Source organism: Melitaea cinxia, chromosome 16 (assembly GCF_905220565.1).
Source record: "Melitaea cinxia chromosome 16, ilMelCinx1.1, whole genome shotgun sequence".
In the NCBI taxonomy this organism is placed as follows: Eukaryota; Metazoa; Arthropoda; class Insecta; order Lepidoptera; family Nymphalidae; genus Melitaea; species Melitaea cinxia.
Window position 1 is genome coordinate 6,359,560 of NC_059409.1, and position 18,326 is coordinate 6,377,885.

At 30.9% G+C, this 18,326-nt stretch overlaps 1 protein-coding gene across 1 annotated transcript in view; it reads left to right on the top strand.

The window, feature by feature from the left end:
- The first annotated feature begins 1,175 nt into the window (after positions 1 to 1,175).
- The window catches only part of LOC123661235 (fasciclin-2), a 35,065-nt gene continuing 17,914 nt past the window's right edge, over positions 1,176 to 18,326 (top strand). Inside the window, exons 1-2 of the mRNA XM_045596222.1 lie at positions 1,176 to 1,260; positions 1,539 to 1,775. Of these exons, the coding sequence (XP_045452178.1) occupies positions 1,176 to 1,260; positions 1,539 to 1,775 (322 nt within the window). The remainder of the gene's footprint in view (positions 1,261 to 1,538; positions 1,776 to 18,326) is intronic.

An 18,326-nucleotide genomic window follows, 5' to 3' on the forward strand; every position in this document is an offset into this window, starting at 1 on the left:
CAATTTATTTCGCTAAACGTGCTCAGTTAATAGAGCTTTTTATCCCTTTACCGGTATCAGCCGGGTTTTTGTCGCATTAACGAAAAAATATTGCTATCTCAACATAAATTTATCATTTTTACTGACGACGCAGTTCCGAACGTTTTAAAGCGACGTTTAAAAATTAATGTTACTTAATAAGGTCGTGATGAATGATGTTTCAGTACTGTAATAACTGAGGAATTTTAAAGACTAAGAGTTCGTTTTTTATATCATAAAATATTAGACGAATCGCAGGTTTTACTCGATTTTATGGTTTACTATTAAGATATTATAAAATGTAGTGCGATATTTTATAACTGTAAAGGTCCAACTTTTTTCTAAGTAAACAGACAATGTGAAAACAAATTAAAATTTCAAAGTTACGTTTTGTTAAGTTTAGACGTATTTACCTAGTTATTACTTTGAAACCAATATTGCCAATAAAATTGATTTTTATAAATAAACTAAGAACTTTTTACGAAGTATAAAAACCAATTGGATTTGTATACTACTAATGATGAAGACATCATCATCATCACTTTTGTGATGTTTGTCTAATCATTTACAAATTAATGGTTTAATAATCTGTTTATGTGGATCGTATTAATTGTTCGATTGGCTGTAATAGTTTGTTGAAATCTGTATTGATTTTATCTTAAACAAGCTTAATGTTGATGTTCAAGTTGTTGATTGAACAGGGGGTATAGATACAATCTGAAACAGAAGTTCGTTTACAATGTTTCATATATAAACAACATATTAGTCGTTTTCCTTCATTTTTTGTATAAATTATTTCAAAACTTAGCGTGTTCAACACAATTATTATAAATTTTAGTCTTATCAGTTTAGTACATCTGTTGCAGGTAATGATAAATGTAAACCTGTAGAATTTAAAAATAAAAATATTTTTCAGATTTCTGTAGATTAACAAATAGGTCTGGTCTTTTTATTATTATTTATGCTCTACTTGCTCCAGTTTTTGTTTATGTAATGTAAATAGTTACATACTTATTAACATATATGTGTATATGTAATACACAGCAATGAATTGAAACAAAAGTAAATAAACGGTATATAAACTTATATACAACGAGAAACAAACCATTAATAAAAACCAATTAAGCTTCCTTTGATAACACCGGCACACAAAAAAAATGAAGTGGAATGTGCATTTGACCGGACCTACTTACGGGTACGTATTTTGGTCCGCTGAATCCGAATTTGAGGTCAGTTTGACCTGTACACCCTCAGAATTTCGAGAAAACTTTAAAAAAACGTAAAAATGATGAAAATCGACAGTTTTAATGATGTAAAAATTTTTTTAGAACTAAACTAAGAGTGATTTTTGTGTATTTCGATCCGCTGAATATGTGTCGAAACTTTATTAAGACCATGGGCCGCTTTAAATGCAAAAAAATCGCAGAAAACCCTCGAAAATTCCAAAAAAAGTATTTGTTTTTGCTTTTTCACTTTTGTTTTTGACTTTTGAAGGCTTAATTGCTTGTGCCTGTAACCAGGGCACCTCCACGTGGTGACGGTGGGCAACAGAACCATCTGGCAGAGTCCCTGGGTAAACGGCGTGTGTGCCGTCATAGCAGGTACAAGTGATAAGTACTTTACGATGCAGGGAGTCGGAACCCCAGTATCGGCGTCTGGTCAGAGTGAGAAAGCAGGCTCGCAGGCGTCGTCATCGAGCGACTGCAGCTCTTTAGAAGTGGGCAACTTGGCTACTGGAGAGTATACTATTACAAGAAGTAATTCTCATCTGTGTAATAAAAATCCTGATTCATTTTGTTACATTTGTGGCGAATTCAATTTGGAAAGGAATCGAAGATCGTTATCTGATAAGATCAAACAAATTTATGAAGAATGTTTTGGTCTCCAAATTACTAATTTGGATTCAACGTGGGTTCCACATACGATTTGTAGTCGATGTAACATGATGTTAACCCGGTGGGAAAAAAACAAGAAACAGGAAAACTTGAAATTTTTACGGTTTTTTTAAGTTTTCTCGAAAATCTGAGGGTGTACAGGTCAAACTGACCTCAAATTCGGATTCAGCGGACCAAAATACGTACCCGTAAGTAGGTCCGGTCAAATGCACATTCCACTTCATTTTTTTTGTGTGCCGGTGTAAGCATTACCTCTATGAATTTGCGGAATACGAATCAGTATAAGGTTATTTACTATTTATCCTTGCAGATTGCGGAGCTTTGGCGTTCTGTATAAAAATCAGTTACTTATCGTTTTTTATATTTTTTTTCATTATTCGGTTGAATCGCTAAATATACCTTTTCTTTTATAGCTTATTTTTGTTTAATTACTTCAATGTGTAGCTATTTGTTTGTTGTTTTAAATTTACATGTAAAGACTAACAAGTTTGACATGACTGTACCGAGTACATCATACATCACACAAGTGTACATCAAACTTGTACATCATGAACAAGGGTTGTTCAATTGCTCGTGTTTGTGTGTGTTGTAAATAGAGTATTTTGTTTGGCAGCTTAAATGTTCCCTTTCAGCTTATATTCGAATGGTGGGCTTAACAGATAATTTGTTTCTACCCTTAGGTAAATTTTAATACTCCAACATTCGTCCGAATAAAAATTCGTTCGTTTCGTGCATGCATTCGCATTGAAATTTCTGAAACGTTATTTCAACTGAAGCGCCAGTTCGAAATAAAAAATATAGAAAGCGTGTATTCACGCTGTAATAAATTACAATTCAAGTATTATGAAACTCATTGTTATAATTTTATTACTTTAATGGTGTGTTACAGTTCATAGCACTCAATGAATATTATATTAACTTTAATACAGTTAAATATAATATGTTTTTTAATCTATTTAATTAAAATTTATTATATTCTATAACATATTAAATGATTAATATTTTGAGTTCGTTAGTGTGTAGTTTAAAATACTTATATCTAAAATAAAAACAAAAATAATAAAAAGTTTCTTAAAACAACAGAAAATAAGCCGGTGCGTAGTTAGAGACGAGTCAATAGTTGGAAAAATAAAATTGGTCAAATGACACTTATATCTCGAGTAAACAGTCATTAGATGCACCTGACGAGATTCCGTAGTCAAAGCCGGTGATTTAATATGGCCTTGTTAGACGTTTGCCTGGCATCGCATTACTCACGCTCGCCAAACTAGACCCCTCGTTTGTCACTCCCGACATGCTGTTTGACCGTTTTGGGTAATCTTTGCTAAAATACTGAGTGTATATATTTGCTTTTCAAAAGGAATGGATAAATAAGTTAATAAACATTTTCTAGGACATTAAACGAGTTATTTTCAAAAATAGAAATAAAATACCAGGTATTATTATAGATGTAAAAATGTAAGGAATTATAATCAATATTACCGTTATAGTTATAAAATAACACTATGATATTCCGTTTAAAATTGATTTAAAAATTATAAAATTATTAAAAATATTGTGTAAGATGCTATTTCGTTTTTTTTTTCAATTTCTTCATAACTTCTTTCTACTCCTATTGCGAACTAAAACGATACTTCACACTATCATATATTATAGTAAGTACAAACAAAATAGTGATTAAGTAACATCTTCTAAGACTCACCTTACCGTTTAACTGCTAACTGAGCGTAAAATGTGAAACCATCTTGGCTTTGCTTTTAGACATTAGTAAAAAGCTCTACTGGTAGTCTGTCTTTACACTGTCTTGGCTTTGCTTTTAGACATTAGTAAAAAGCTCTACTGGTAGTCTGTCTTTACACTGTGTGTCACAAGTATAAGAGTTTGGAATAAAGTTGAAACCAAAGCCAGTTTAAAAGAAGCCAGTTTGCCAGTATTCAAAGAAGCAAATTTTAATTAATTTGAAAATAACAGCAGTTAATGGGGCTAGTCAAAATGTTCTATTTCCGGTTTTCGTGTCAGTTATGTGTGGGAGATTTTATTCTAGTAGAATTGCGTCCATCCTCTATTTTAAACTTCTATTGATTTGCTATACGGTAAATATGTAATACATGTTATAAGAAATAGTATACTAAGATATTTTATATGTATCTTTACAATATATTCTATCATTTTTTCTTTTAAAATTTAAATAAATAACATTATTTGGCTTAGTTATTTACCTTGTACATTTATTATTAAATGGATATAAAAGTGGAAAATAGTACTTAAATGACGTATGTTACGGATTGCTATACTACATTTATTATACTTTGTTGAAATTTTATTATTTATTGAATACTCTAATAGGTATAGTTTTTACATATCTATAGCGAAAGCTACAGTTTTAAACAGAATAATTAACGTTATATCATCAGTCATTTAGCAATATAAATTTAACGAGACTAACTAATCATAATCCTTCAGTTACGGTTACGGGATTAAGCAACATAATCTGTCATTTTCGATCGTAAAATTTAACTGTTACTGTTTATTACGTTTAAATTTATTATGATTTTTTTTTTTGTAATCCTACCTTCGAAGTATCTCATAAGTTATATATTATTATAATATAACTAGAGTTTTTATTTTTAAATAACATCCAATTAAAAATTAAATATCATTGTATTATATACTCTATTAGTCATCGTTTTATTGAAAAAGTAAATAGTAATTGATTTTTTTAATAAATCGTATACGATTATGTACGATTTTATTTTTGTGTTACCCACACATTAGGAATTCTAGCCATTGGTTAGAGCGCCGACACGGTCAGTCGGAGACGCGGGTTCGAACCCCGCTGGAGCGGTCAATTTTTGATATGATATTCAAAAATGTTTGGAAATCGTATAAAGTAGCGTCTTTCTAAGAAAATATACTTATCATCATCATTATCATCATTTCAGCCTATCACAGTCCACTGCTGGACATAGGCCTCCAGAAGTTCACGCCAAAAATGGTGTGTGTTTTGCCCATAGTCACCACGCTGGGCAGGCGGGTTGGTGACGGCAGGGCTGGCTTTGTCGCACCGAAGACGCTGCTGCCCTTCTTCGGCCTGTGTATTTCAAAAGCCAGTAGTTGGATGGTTATCCCGCCATCAATCGGCTTTTTAAGTTTCAAGGTGGTAGTGGAATTGTGTTATCTCTTAGTCGCCTCTTACGATACCCACGGGAAGAGAGGGGGTGTCTATATTCTTTACTACCGTAGCCACACAGCGAATGCTTATGAAAATATGCCTATAAAGGTTACTACTAAATCTGTAACGGTTGTCTGAACCCTTAATGCTTAAAATAAGTGTAGAAGTAATAGAATGCAGTAATTTTAAAGAATACAGCTTACATTATAAACGAAAACGAAGGTTTTTTTATTTGACTTATTATACATATTTTGTATATAACATATTCCTGCAATACTTGATTTATTATTAATTATAGTTTTTTTTCCAGGTAAACACAGTATATCCATCTCGTCCAAAATACAATTCTAATTATATTAATCTGGTAAGGTTAGCATTTAAAATAAGTTATACGATATCAAAGAACTTCTCGATTTCACATAAATTCGGAGCGCAAATAAATCCTTAAGTAAAGTGTAGTGCTTCTCAGTGTGAGTGTAGAATAAGGGAAGCTTACCCCTTTGTTGGTTCAGCTTAAGATTACCTCCCACGTGAAAGCAAAGAGAATTTCAAATTTTAATTATTATGTTGTATACCTTTGAAATTCTTCTTTATATCTATCCTTACAATATTTTAGCAAATTGAGTTTTAAGATTTTTGCTTGCATCTGATGTATTTTACACACATAGTTATGTATATGCTAGGTTTAAGCATTATCAAGTGCTTAGTACTTGTAAGAAAATATAGCATTGTAGTTAATTGCGTAAAGTTTTAAGATGGTAGTTAATTACAAAAAGAATTATATTTTTGATCCACTCTACAAAAGAAGACAGTCTTTGTTTGTCTGTATATTTAAACATTTAACATGTTTTACTACATCATAAGTAATCAAAACTTAATTAAAATAACTTCAAATCAACCTGAATACAATACGCATCAACGGTTTATAATTTAAAGAAAGAAATGGTCCTATAAATAACTTTGCACTTTTAACTTTACGATCACGTTAAGCATACAAAAAAGCTTTTTTTATCTACAAAATCACTTCCCGAATCAAGGCTTCTCTCGGTTTATCGTTACGCGCGTCAAGCTGTTCACATCCCTTGATTTAATTTCACGCAACGCTAACGACAATGGACAGAACAGTAAAACACAAAAACGAATCTACGAATTATTTCGTTGTCTATTTACATTACAGACTTAGCATAAAATGTCCATTCACTTACGTTAAATTCAAATTTAATTTTGAAATAAAATATCTCATAAATGGTTTTATATTCCTGCTTAACTACATGTAGTTAATTTGTAGTAAAGTTTCCTTAAAGACACACGAAGTAGCTAATGTATACTGGCCCTAGTCAAGAAATAATCTAATTAAGAAATCGAAAAGTTATTATGTAGTTTCTGTTTTACTCCATTAATTATATTTTGAAATAAAATAGATCGATTATGCAAGAAAACAAGAACTGAATGGAAACAATCAATCAGCTATGTCTAATCTCTTTGTTACATTAAAAAATAACGGTATTAATGAAACTCACGACGATCATCAGTAATATTGCGATAGCATCGTAAAACACTCTCATAACCGCGCTTCCACTCAATCAAATGTTATCTAAAATATCTTCGAAATTGTACACGAAATTAGAAAGTGAAATATTGGAAACAGTAACTTTAGTATGTTATTGTGAAATTTGAACATTCGAAAGTACTACTCATGGATTGCCTGATCACAAAAGATGAAAAAAATAATAAACTTACGTATCTTGAGATCGAGTATTAGAATTTCGTATTACATGTTTCTTTTATTTGTTTTTATATATTTTTATTATCGACATACCACTTGGCGCAGTAAAACTTAGCGTTTATATTTATTACATTTAAGTAATAAAAAAGTAATCAAATTAGAAGTTCACTCGTATTTACAATTATAAATACAGGTATCATAGTACACATGACCTGATTTATAAGAATCATTGCACATCTTATTAGATTAACTATTATTAAAAAAAAAAACATCATGTTTTACGTTTATCACACTTGTTTATCTATGCATCAATTAGCCAACATTTGATGTTAAAATGACGTGCTACACGAGTCAATGCACACGGTGCGGTTTGAACGGAAGCTCGCACAAAAAATATGAGAAACAGGCGTTACCCGTGTGACTTGAGAGCACCTAGGATTTCCGACCAAGCAAAAAACGACGGGAACGCGCTTACTACGAGTTGTACCTTTAAATCCAATTCTGTTGGGGACTTGTTGTTTACTCTACGGTGTCGAATAAGTTCAGAATACAACAAATATACTCGCAACATTTAGAATTCGTCTACCAACTTTTGTACGGCTTAAACTTTGTTAAAATTTATTATTTATGTTTACATGGTTATTTTGCAGTTTATTTAACTCTTTACGACGGGTTATTTTATGTACTCTTATAATTACTGCTCAAGTTTAGTGCTTTATTAATTTTTATATTTAAATAAGCTTATAATTAAAATAATTAAAATGGATTATATATTATTAATGTATACTGTATCATGTTTCAGTGTAATTGTGTTCATAAATTATTACAATCAAAATATGAATACACTTTTTACAAATATAAATATAATAATTATTATTTTTATTGGCATTATTATGCCATAAAAAAGATTGCTAAGATTATTCCGGTTATTAAAAAAGTTAGAAGGAAATTAAAACTTAAATCGAAATACTAAATAATGAAATAAGTAATAGGTTAATAATATTAAAATCACAGTCTATATTTTATTACATTTAATAAAAAATAGACTGTAGTACATAATTTTATAACAAAGATAAAACGGAGAGCAACTTCGTCTTCTCGGTTTTAGACGATCAATCTACATCATACGAACAATATTTTATAAATTTTATAGTGAACTTAATCTTGGGGGAAGTAGAGCGGTCTCAAGTGACAAATTAGGTGAGAGAGCAGACACCTGAGACCGTTGGGCTCTGGAGAGTCTAGAATATGTCTTATTGCATGACGTTCCTGTTTGTGTAAATGGTGGAAAGGATTAGTGTCAAGAGACGTTGATTGTCTGTTCCTATGTCGCATTAAACTAATCTATTTAATTTTTGTTTTCTTATTTTAAACCGCTATAGGATATTCTAAACATTTTTGAATATCATATCAAAAATTGACCGCTCCAGCGGGATTCGAACCCGCGTCTCCGACTGACCGTGTCGGCGCTCTAGCCAATTAAGCTATGGATATAGGATATTTTATTAAGCTGTTCGTAGTATGTGCTTTTTTTTTATACTAGCTGTGCCCGCGGCTTCGCCTGCGTGGAATTGAGAAAAAAAAAATTGTTCAGTTCGCAGCGTTACAAAATAAATATATTTCTAAAATAAAAGTAGCCTAAGCTATGTCTTATTCCATCAGCTATCTGGCAGTGACAGTCCCATCCAAATCCAGTCTTTTCAGAGATTAGCCGGAACAAACAGACAGACAGACAAACATTGTAAAAAATGTTATTTTGGTATATGCACCGTGTATACATCCATATGCATTAAAAAAAGCGATTATTTTAATATTAAAAACAGACACTACAATTTTAATTATTTGTATAGATTATTAGTTTGTATAATTTTATTTGATATTGGTGTATTTTTACCATATTTATTTCTTGCTGTAGTAGCTGAAGCAAAAATTTGCTAGGAAAGGACCTTCCGTATGGGAAACGGGTTGGATTTTAATACCCAAAGCTACACTATTGTGATTTACTATTACGATAGATTTACTACAAAAACCACGGCTACGTTTACTAGGCTAACGTGTTCTCCGACGCACGATGTAGAAACCTCCAAAACATAGCGGGAAGGATAAAAGGTGTATAACAAAAACATCCAGATCAAACTATGGACAATTATCAATAGACAGTATATTGTATATATTCTTTATTGCACTTTTAAAGAAAAATCATAATTACAAGCCATTTTTACAAAGAATGTTGGCAAAGGCGAACTTATCTCTGTAAGAAATCTCTACCAGTCTACCCATGGTGGTGAGAGAACATGTTATCGCGGGACTCATAAGTGCATTTGTGATAAAGTGAAGAAAAAAAAACTGAACAAAAAGTTAAAAAATATTTATATTAATGGAAAAAAAAAATGAGGTCAAATAGTAAAATGGTATAATAATTTATAAAATCTGGAAATACTAACCACCATCATTGTTAACAACATTTAGGTATCACTAACTACACCCAATGTCACTGCTATAAAAATTACACCACACACAAAAATTTTAAAGAAGAAATACGCTTATACGTATTATTATATGTATGTTATTAAAAATACCAAAAATAAATATAAGTGCCACTATTATATATTATTACTCGTTCTTTAATAATTAAAAATCAAAGGTAATAATTATTTATATATATATATATATATATATAATGAAAAGCAGTTTTAGTCCGATAATACTTAGAAAACAACTGTAATATATGTGTGGACATGACAAGCGCAGAACTAGAAAATAATGTAGCGTGTCTAGCGCAAGCATTGTGTCTCGGCTACCTGTAGTTTTGCATTTCCTCTCCGTAGTCACACTAGAACGTGAAATAGAAACTTTAAGATGTAAATCGATTTTTAATATTAGCCCTTGATTTGCATAGCAGAATAGATTTTTTTTTGTAATATAAGTATGTATTTATTTTCGGTTTAAGGTGTTGTTTTCTTTATCGTTACTGAAGTATGTGTATTATTAGACTATGTAAAGTAAAAATACTTTTTCTAAAAATCAAATAGCAATTTTATATAAATAACTAGCTCATCACAACAAAGTTTAACTTTTCTACGGCACTGCAAATTGATAGCCCACAATTTCGATATAAACATTTTTATATTACGTGCCCTCCATTGCGCCAGGTGTCAGTTGCATAACTATATTATATCGTCTTCCGTTACAATTATGATTTGGATTACACTCAAATTTCATTTTTACTAAACACGAATGCAATAAATTTCTCTTATATATGTAAAATGTAAGAGTAACCTAAAAAAAATAAAACAATTTGAATTCTTACATCATATAATTTATTTAAATATCGAACAAAGGCCGTAGAGGTTTAGCAAAAACATTAATTTCAATGACGTGAATCATTCAGTATATAATTTATTTTTTATACCATTATAAAGCTATTTCGTAGTTTAAAATTCCTAACCCGATTTCTAGGATCCGCTTTCCCCAGGTACTAATAATTTTAAACTGGTATTAATATTATATTGAAAAGTTACATCGTAATCGTGGTATTGTGGAAATATACATAATTATCATACTTCGCTCTTGTTTGATTGAAAAATAAACATGTCGAACACGAAAAGCTTTCCTTGCGATTTCTATACACTATTTAGAAGTAAATTACTTTAGATTTCTCTTTATTTCAAATATTTTATTTACGTATTTACTTGAGATCGGCATGACAATACGCACACTGTGCCAGCTGGTAAATATTTGAGTGTATAGGTAGTCTATTTTGCTAGCGGGGGGTGCTTGATATATTAAAAGTAACAATTATTCTACTATCAGCTATCTATGTGCGGAGAGTTATAAAAACGTTGTAAAAAGTTATGAAAATATAGTAAAATGCATCCCACGTTTTTTTACTCTGAATTGAATTATTATCTTAATAACTTAAATTTTATTATAATTTTATTTTGAAGTAATTAATTATGATTGATTGATCTTCTATTACTGTAATATAAACTCTTTGTAATTTAAAAATATTTTTTACTTTTCAGTTCAATTAGCTATAAAAGCGTGGTTTTTTAGTTTTTTTAAACTATAATTTATTTTATTGAATTTTTTAAAAGTGTGCCAATAGTAGCCACGCACACAGCGTGCAAACTGTAAAGACAACTTATTTCGTTCTTGTTATATTGTTTTATTTTTACGAGATTGAAACGTCCGCTGATTGCAGTGAATTCTAAGAAATTTATTCTTCGTCCCCTAGCTCTCGTGAACATTCGAAACAATTGTTCGAAGCCTCTTGCCGTTGTCACGTGCTGGCTGTGTCAGTTCATTACCGGGTACGTGACCTTTAACTTGGGTCCTATGCAGCTTTGCTGGCTTAGGTAAAATGTATATACTTACCTCCTCCTTTTTCGGAAGTCGGTTAAAACAGGAATTGAATCATTAATGTTCTTCTTTATAGTTTCCTATGTGGTTTGTTAATTAACTAAATTAAATATTCGTCGTTTACAATCTAATTAAGATACTAATCAAGGAATATCAATAAAAGGGATTCATTAAAAAGGCAGGTGACCCATTTCAAAAAGAAATGTAAGCTATCAATGAGAAGCTTGAGGTACTCCTAGAAATAAATTAAAACGGGGGTTACGCTACCCTCATTCGAGATTAACTTCATTAGAATTCATTTGATAGAACATTCGGAGCTTAATAATGAGGCTTTTTATTTTGCGATCGAACACCGATTGAATTTTACGACGTTCAAGCAATTTTTTAAGTTATGATTTTTTTCATTCCTATAGTAAAGCTTTCGTGAATTAATTGCTGTCATTTTATTAAAAATGATAACCAATTAAGTGTACCTCGTAAAATGATTTTATGTAAGTATTAAATATAGCTTATTATTTTAAAATTTAATCGTGGGAAGTATGACCATCAATATTAGGTAGGTACATTACTTTCTTTAGAAAGTGAAAAACTGATTGTTTCTGGTACTTTCTACGCAAAAAATTGTGGGGCTTTTAAAATTATACGTTTGTGTAAAACTATATTTCTGTTACAAATACTTCGAAAAAAAATGTACATATCCGGTCACATAGCACATACTTTACTTACGATAATCCGGACGGTTAAAAGAAATGAATAGTGATCGTAGATTCGTTTATTAACCGTTCATATTTTGAAAAGTAGAAACATAAGTATATATATATATATACATACGATATAGATATACATACGATATACGTATATTTGCACTATATTGCTATTTGTCTATCTTGACTCGAGGGTATTATTATACTCTATTTAATCTAGTTTCCTTCTTTGAATCGGGAAGCTAAAATTTCACGTATCCTATCAATTCTTTAGCTCGATTTTTCTTTCTTTCATATATTTTGCCAACAACTCGAGTTTATTTTGTTTCATAAAATTCTCAAACTCTTGAAGATTAGACTTTCAAGTATCGTGTGATTTTATTTATAAACAATTTAATAGCTTACAATATCAGCCTCAGATTTAAAACATGTAAAAAGCTTTACTTAAAACTTAAATATTAAGAAAGTGTAATTACGAATACCTAATTGTATACATATGTAATACTTGTGTAATGTCTATAATTTTCGAAAAGGTGAATTTCCTTCAGATTCGAAATTACTGTTATTATCCATCCATCGCTTCCTTAATTTTATTTTTATTTCTAGTCATTATGTTCGTTCATGTTAATTAATTTTGATGGTATGCCCCATGAAGTGAATACGTTTTCTTTTGAAATGTATGTTGGCATTAATTCCGTTTGGAATAAAGAATTATTTATTTCTATCCTTATAAATAGTTACATATTATTATAATACCGATCTTCATTAAAATTCAGTATTTATTGTAACGTACAAGCTTAATAAGGTGGTTTTGCTTTTCTTGTATTTTTATTTAAATCTAAGTAGAAAATAATGTACATAAAAACTTAACGCAAAGAATATTTTTATATGTAAACTAACGATACATTAGTTGTACAACGCTATAAGTGGCTACATATATTAATGTAATTTAATTTACTTTAAAAACTATACAATTGTATATAATCACTAAATAATAAATAATAATATAAATAATACATTCAATTTTTTTAAGGTTTCTGTATTAATAATAAAAGAAAAAAATCTCCAGTAATCTTACTATAGTAAATAGTAAATACAGACAAAGTTTTTGATACAAAGTAGAACTTTGATTATTTTTAAAGATTTTATAAATTAAAACCAAGTTCAATTGTCAGAATAAATTAACACTTGTTGCACACTTGATTTTCACGCACACTTATGTAATACGTAGTGCCCAGTGAATTCTCAGAGGGTTAAAAGTTATTAAACGAATATAAGTTTTATTACTGAACTACTAAGGTTGTTATCAAAAGTGTTGAAATATAATAAGTTCAGGGCTGCATTTGACGAGTGCCGCGAGCGACACCTTGGAAAATTGGAAGGGAAATATAATTGGAAAATTATTCGGGTTCGCCACTTTCCTGTTACGGAGCGCATTAGAGCATTAGCTTTAGAGCCTCGAGCGAAGTCTTTCCTTAACTGGCATTGAAATAGCAGATCACAAGCTGTATGTTAATTTTGACCATATATAAAATTATATATATATTCGAAATGTGCTAGTGACTTGTCGACTTGCATAAAATGAAAATTCCTTATTAATATTTCTTTTATTGTCTGTAAAAGCTGAATGTGTGCTCATATGTTTAACATCAGTTGCAATATGAGGTGAATTAATGGGAACACTTTTGGTGCATTCATGACGAAAATTGCATAAATACTGACGGTCAATGATTCGATTACCACTATGAACTTAGTATTTGTATAATTATTTATTTTTGGTCTGAGTGTTAGCTCATGCGTAAGGTACCTGTACCCTACACACTGTTCCTCGAAATGAACATAAAACTGTCGGTTACATTTCATTTCATATAACTTTGGAAAATAAATCATACGACAACCTGCAGTGGAGTAGCGTAGCTGATTCGAATTCGAAGCCTTTTAGGTAAATAAGGATTTTTTTTTGTTAAAATAACGGCCGTATTTTTTGAACGAAATATGATGTATATTTTGTCTAAAAACAATTTCAACATAATAGTGAATATTATTCAGATTTATACGTTTATTATTTCGCGTTGATGTTTGTCTCTGTGGCATGAGTCATAAGAGTTATTATATAAATAAGCTTTTAGCTAGCGAGCCTTTTTGAGGAAGAGTTGAATACAGCGGAGGTGAAGCTTAACAATATATCCTTGCTGTTTTTACTACCGTCGCGTTGAGGCAAATTACGTAATACGTTCTACATGAATATCAAAATTGTATGTAGGAAATAAAGCAAGAGAGTAATAATGTTTAAATTATTTTCTTTAAAATATATTTAATATGTTTTATTTTTTTTTATTTTTTTTCTTTAGGTCATGTTACGCTGCTTTTAAATTCATGTTTCTTTTTTAGTTTCATTCCAAATTATTTAGACATATATTTACTGTTCCAATTAACTTAAAATTAGTTTAACGTACAACCGAGTGAATCCTTAGTTAGTATTAAATAATTAATATTAATTAATGAGTAATAGAATGAATATACCACCCTGTTAGAAAGCTCAAAACATTTTTTTTTCACAACTAAATATATTGTAATTTGTATTATTTACATTATGTGATGATAATGTATAATTTAAATGATAGTTTATGTGAAAGAAACACGCATTGAATGGAATAATTTTAATTACCCGCAAATTGTAATTGTGTAGCTGCACCGATGCACATTCTTTCACTCCTAACTTCACGCTTTAATCAATTCCAAGATAGCTGTGCTGAGCTCACAATTGTTTTTGCAATTCAAAGTAAGTCTTTTTCCCACTGTTAAGTGTTCTTTAATATATATATGCTGTATATTGCTTTTTTTAATTAGAATTTATTGTGATCGACTACATTCATACAAATACTGGAACAAAGGTCAATAAGATTTCGATTAAGCTTTTAGATTTTATAGCCGTGTTTTGAAATTAGCTACAATAAATATGAAAGGGACACAATGAATAGCTATGAATGGAATATACTAAATAAAAAAATTAGTTGAAAAAATCTATCGATACACATAAAAATAAGAAGGCCTAAAATGGAAAAAATAAACAACAACAAGACTGAAAATAACTATCTACAGGAAAGGGACAAGTGATTTTAGAACAAAAACTTACAAATATACTATAATCATCATCATTCATCATTTCAGCCTATCACAGTCCACTGCTGGACATAGGCCTACAAAAGTTCACGCCGGCGTGAACTCATGTGTTTTCCTCATAATCACCACGCTGGGCAGGCGGTTTGGTGACCGCAGGGCTGGCTTTGTCGCACCGAAGACGCTGCTGCCCGTCTTCGGCCTATGTATTTCAAAACCAGCAGTTGGATCGCTATCCCGCCATCGGTCGGCTTTTTAAGTTCCAAGGTGGTAGTGAAACTGTTATCCCGTAGTTGCCTCTTACGACACCCACAACAAACAAATATACTAAGTATTAAGATGTAATTTTGCTTATAAAGTGTAACTTTTGTGTGATATTATATGTTGTCCTTTTCAAAAATTCATGCGTACCTTTCAATACAATATATTTATGAAAGGGACAAATCCACATTTTTTTTTAAATGCTTTAAATAAGTATGAAATAATTAATAAAGATATATGTCAATATTGTTTTTTGTTAGCTATATAACGAAGGTTTTATTATTTAGGGCCTACCAATTTAAATATATGTATATATATTTTCCGTATGCATGTAGAACGAAAATGTCTACCTTTCATATGACCTTTCCTCTACATTTAACCCTTGAGTTTTCGTAGGTATTTCAAATTTAGAGCTGTTTACTTTTCGTCGCAATATGTTAAACATATAAATAACAAGTAGAGATGTTTACATGGTGTTATAAGAGTTCGCTGTTATGTCTTTGTCTCATAAAAGTTCTATGTATTTCTTTAAAAATATTGCTTCAAGGTCCATAAGAGTCCTCTGGGATACCTACTCCACAATGGTATGACGTGTTTTGTTAGTATGAAATTTTCGTCTATTGGTATATTTCTAGTTAATTCAAAGCATACAAACTTGTTTATCTATTTAATGTTAAAGAATTATGTTTAATATTTTAGCTGTTCCGCGTGTCACGTAAGCAACCCTCTGTTGAACCATTTTCGCAAACAGTGCGTGATTGAAGTCGTAGCGATCGGCTTTTGGAGAATCTCAGTACCGATGTTTGTATTTGATCTCGTTGTTTGTGTTTCTATTATTTTTCTACTAGCAACTTCTGAAAAGGAAACGAAACATTTTTTGTATATAATTTAAAAATAAGTGTACTTGGCAAAATATTTTGACAATGAAATTAAAAAAAATATACACTGTTTAAGTCTGGCTCAGCGGTCACAGCCATGGATTGTACCTGTTGCGCTGGCGGTTGCGGGTTCGATCCCCTCACATGACAAACATTTGTATTGGCCATACAGGTGTTTGCCGTGGTCTGGGTGTTTGTGCAGTCCTAGTTGGTCTTCCTACCGTGCCTTGGAGAGCACGTTAAGGCGTCGGTCCCGGTTGTTATCATGTACACCTGATAGCGATCGTTACTGATACTAGGGAATATATCCGCCAACCCGCATTGGAGCAACGTGGTGGATTAAGCTCTGATCCTTCTCCTACATGGGGAAAGAGGCCTATGCCCAATAGTGGGATACTACAGGCTGAAGCGAGGTACCTTTAAATTGATAAATAATTCTTTTTAAAGTGCAATAAAGTATGTATACAAGAATATATAACGTGTCAAGCAGCTGGCAAGCTACATAAGATATCAAAACTATCTTTTATAAATATTGAAAATGTTGTATCAATACGACTATATCTCGAGATATATTTGTGTTTTAGATTTACACTGAAAAGTCAGCTGGACTTATTTATAAACATGAGGGGGTGCCACCGATAATTAATCTGGCCAGACGGATCGACGGAGGTGCGGAATACAAATCATGGCTGACGCCAACGTGATTATTGCGCATTCCTATTTATATCTATCTATGCCTATAAGACTGAACTAGAAAGTTATGTAAAGAAACAGTAGGACTAGTGTAAAAACCTACATAGCAAAGTTTGAAAAGTAATATAAGAAATGTCAGTCCGATAGATTGCTTAAGAAAGCGATCAAGAGCTTTAGTAAAAAAACCACTAGTCATGAATAATAATACATTCATGTTGATTTATGTACATCTAAATAATGATAATCTAAAAATAATGCCTACAAGTAGACTTACTTTTGGGCGTATTAAATCTACTAATATATAAATAAAAATGAATTGCAAAATGGGCTTAGCGAAAACTTTTGAAACTTTTGAAGTTTTCTATTACGTTTTACGAGATTCTTATGGAAGGGAAAATTAAAAAATAATAATTATAAATAAATTAGGTTTATGTGTTTGTGAGTTCTAAAGACAGGGCAAAATTTATTAGGTCAGTTATTTTATAATAGTAATGGAAATGAATTAATAGTTATAGCCAAATGAAATACACATTATTTTTTTATAATGCATGTCTATGACAGAAAATGAAAATATGAATAAAGGACTCATCTTTATAAATTGTTAGTGAACAGGATGTCGCTCAGACGAGTTAAATTTTCAAGCAAAATGAAATTTTCCACGTTTGCATCACAGAGCCCTGGTCGGATATGTTTACGAAGAAAATATTTACAAACTTTGAAGCTTTTGAAATATAAATGTAATATTGATACGAATTGAATACGAAAGTAGAAAAAAATACATAAACATTTATTCATTGCAGGTACATACAATTTATAAAATTCATATTTGCTTTAAAAATTATGATGGTTAAATCTGGACATCGAGTTTCTTATATTAGTCAAATAATAGACATTTTTGCCTTCACACCTGAACTTGGTTTTATGTTAATTTTATCGCTTACTACTGGGATTTGTGATCTATGCAGTCAATGTATCTTTTATGGAGTATATAACAATTATCAATGTTTTCATTTGCTTTAATCTTCTTCTATATACTCGTATTAATATGTGAAGTAAAAACTGTGTACCCAATTGCGCCAATTGTGCGACAATTGCCCAGACGGAGTATGAATTTTCGTACACTAATAGTTTATATAGCGTATCGTCTTCGGTGCGACAAAGCCACCCCTGCGGTCACCAACCCACCTGCGTAACGTAGTGACTATGGGCAACACACATGAGTATATGTATCTATACAAATAAATAAAATTGGAGTGTATGTTTGTAATATTAAAATAACCCCTTATTACTAAATTTATATGGATGTATACACGGTACATATACCAAAATAACATTTTTTACAATTTTTGTCTCTCTGTCTGCCTGTCTGTTCGATCCGGCTAATCACTGAAACGGCTCGACCGATTTTGACGAGACTTTCACTGGCAGATAGCTGATGTAATAAGGAGTAAATTATTTTATATATCAATTTATTTATTTTATAACTCTGCGAACTGA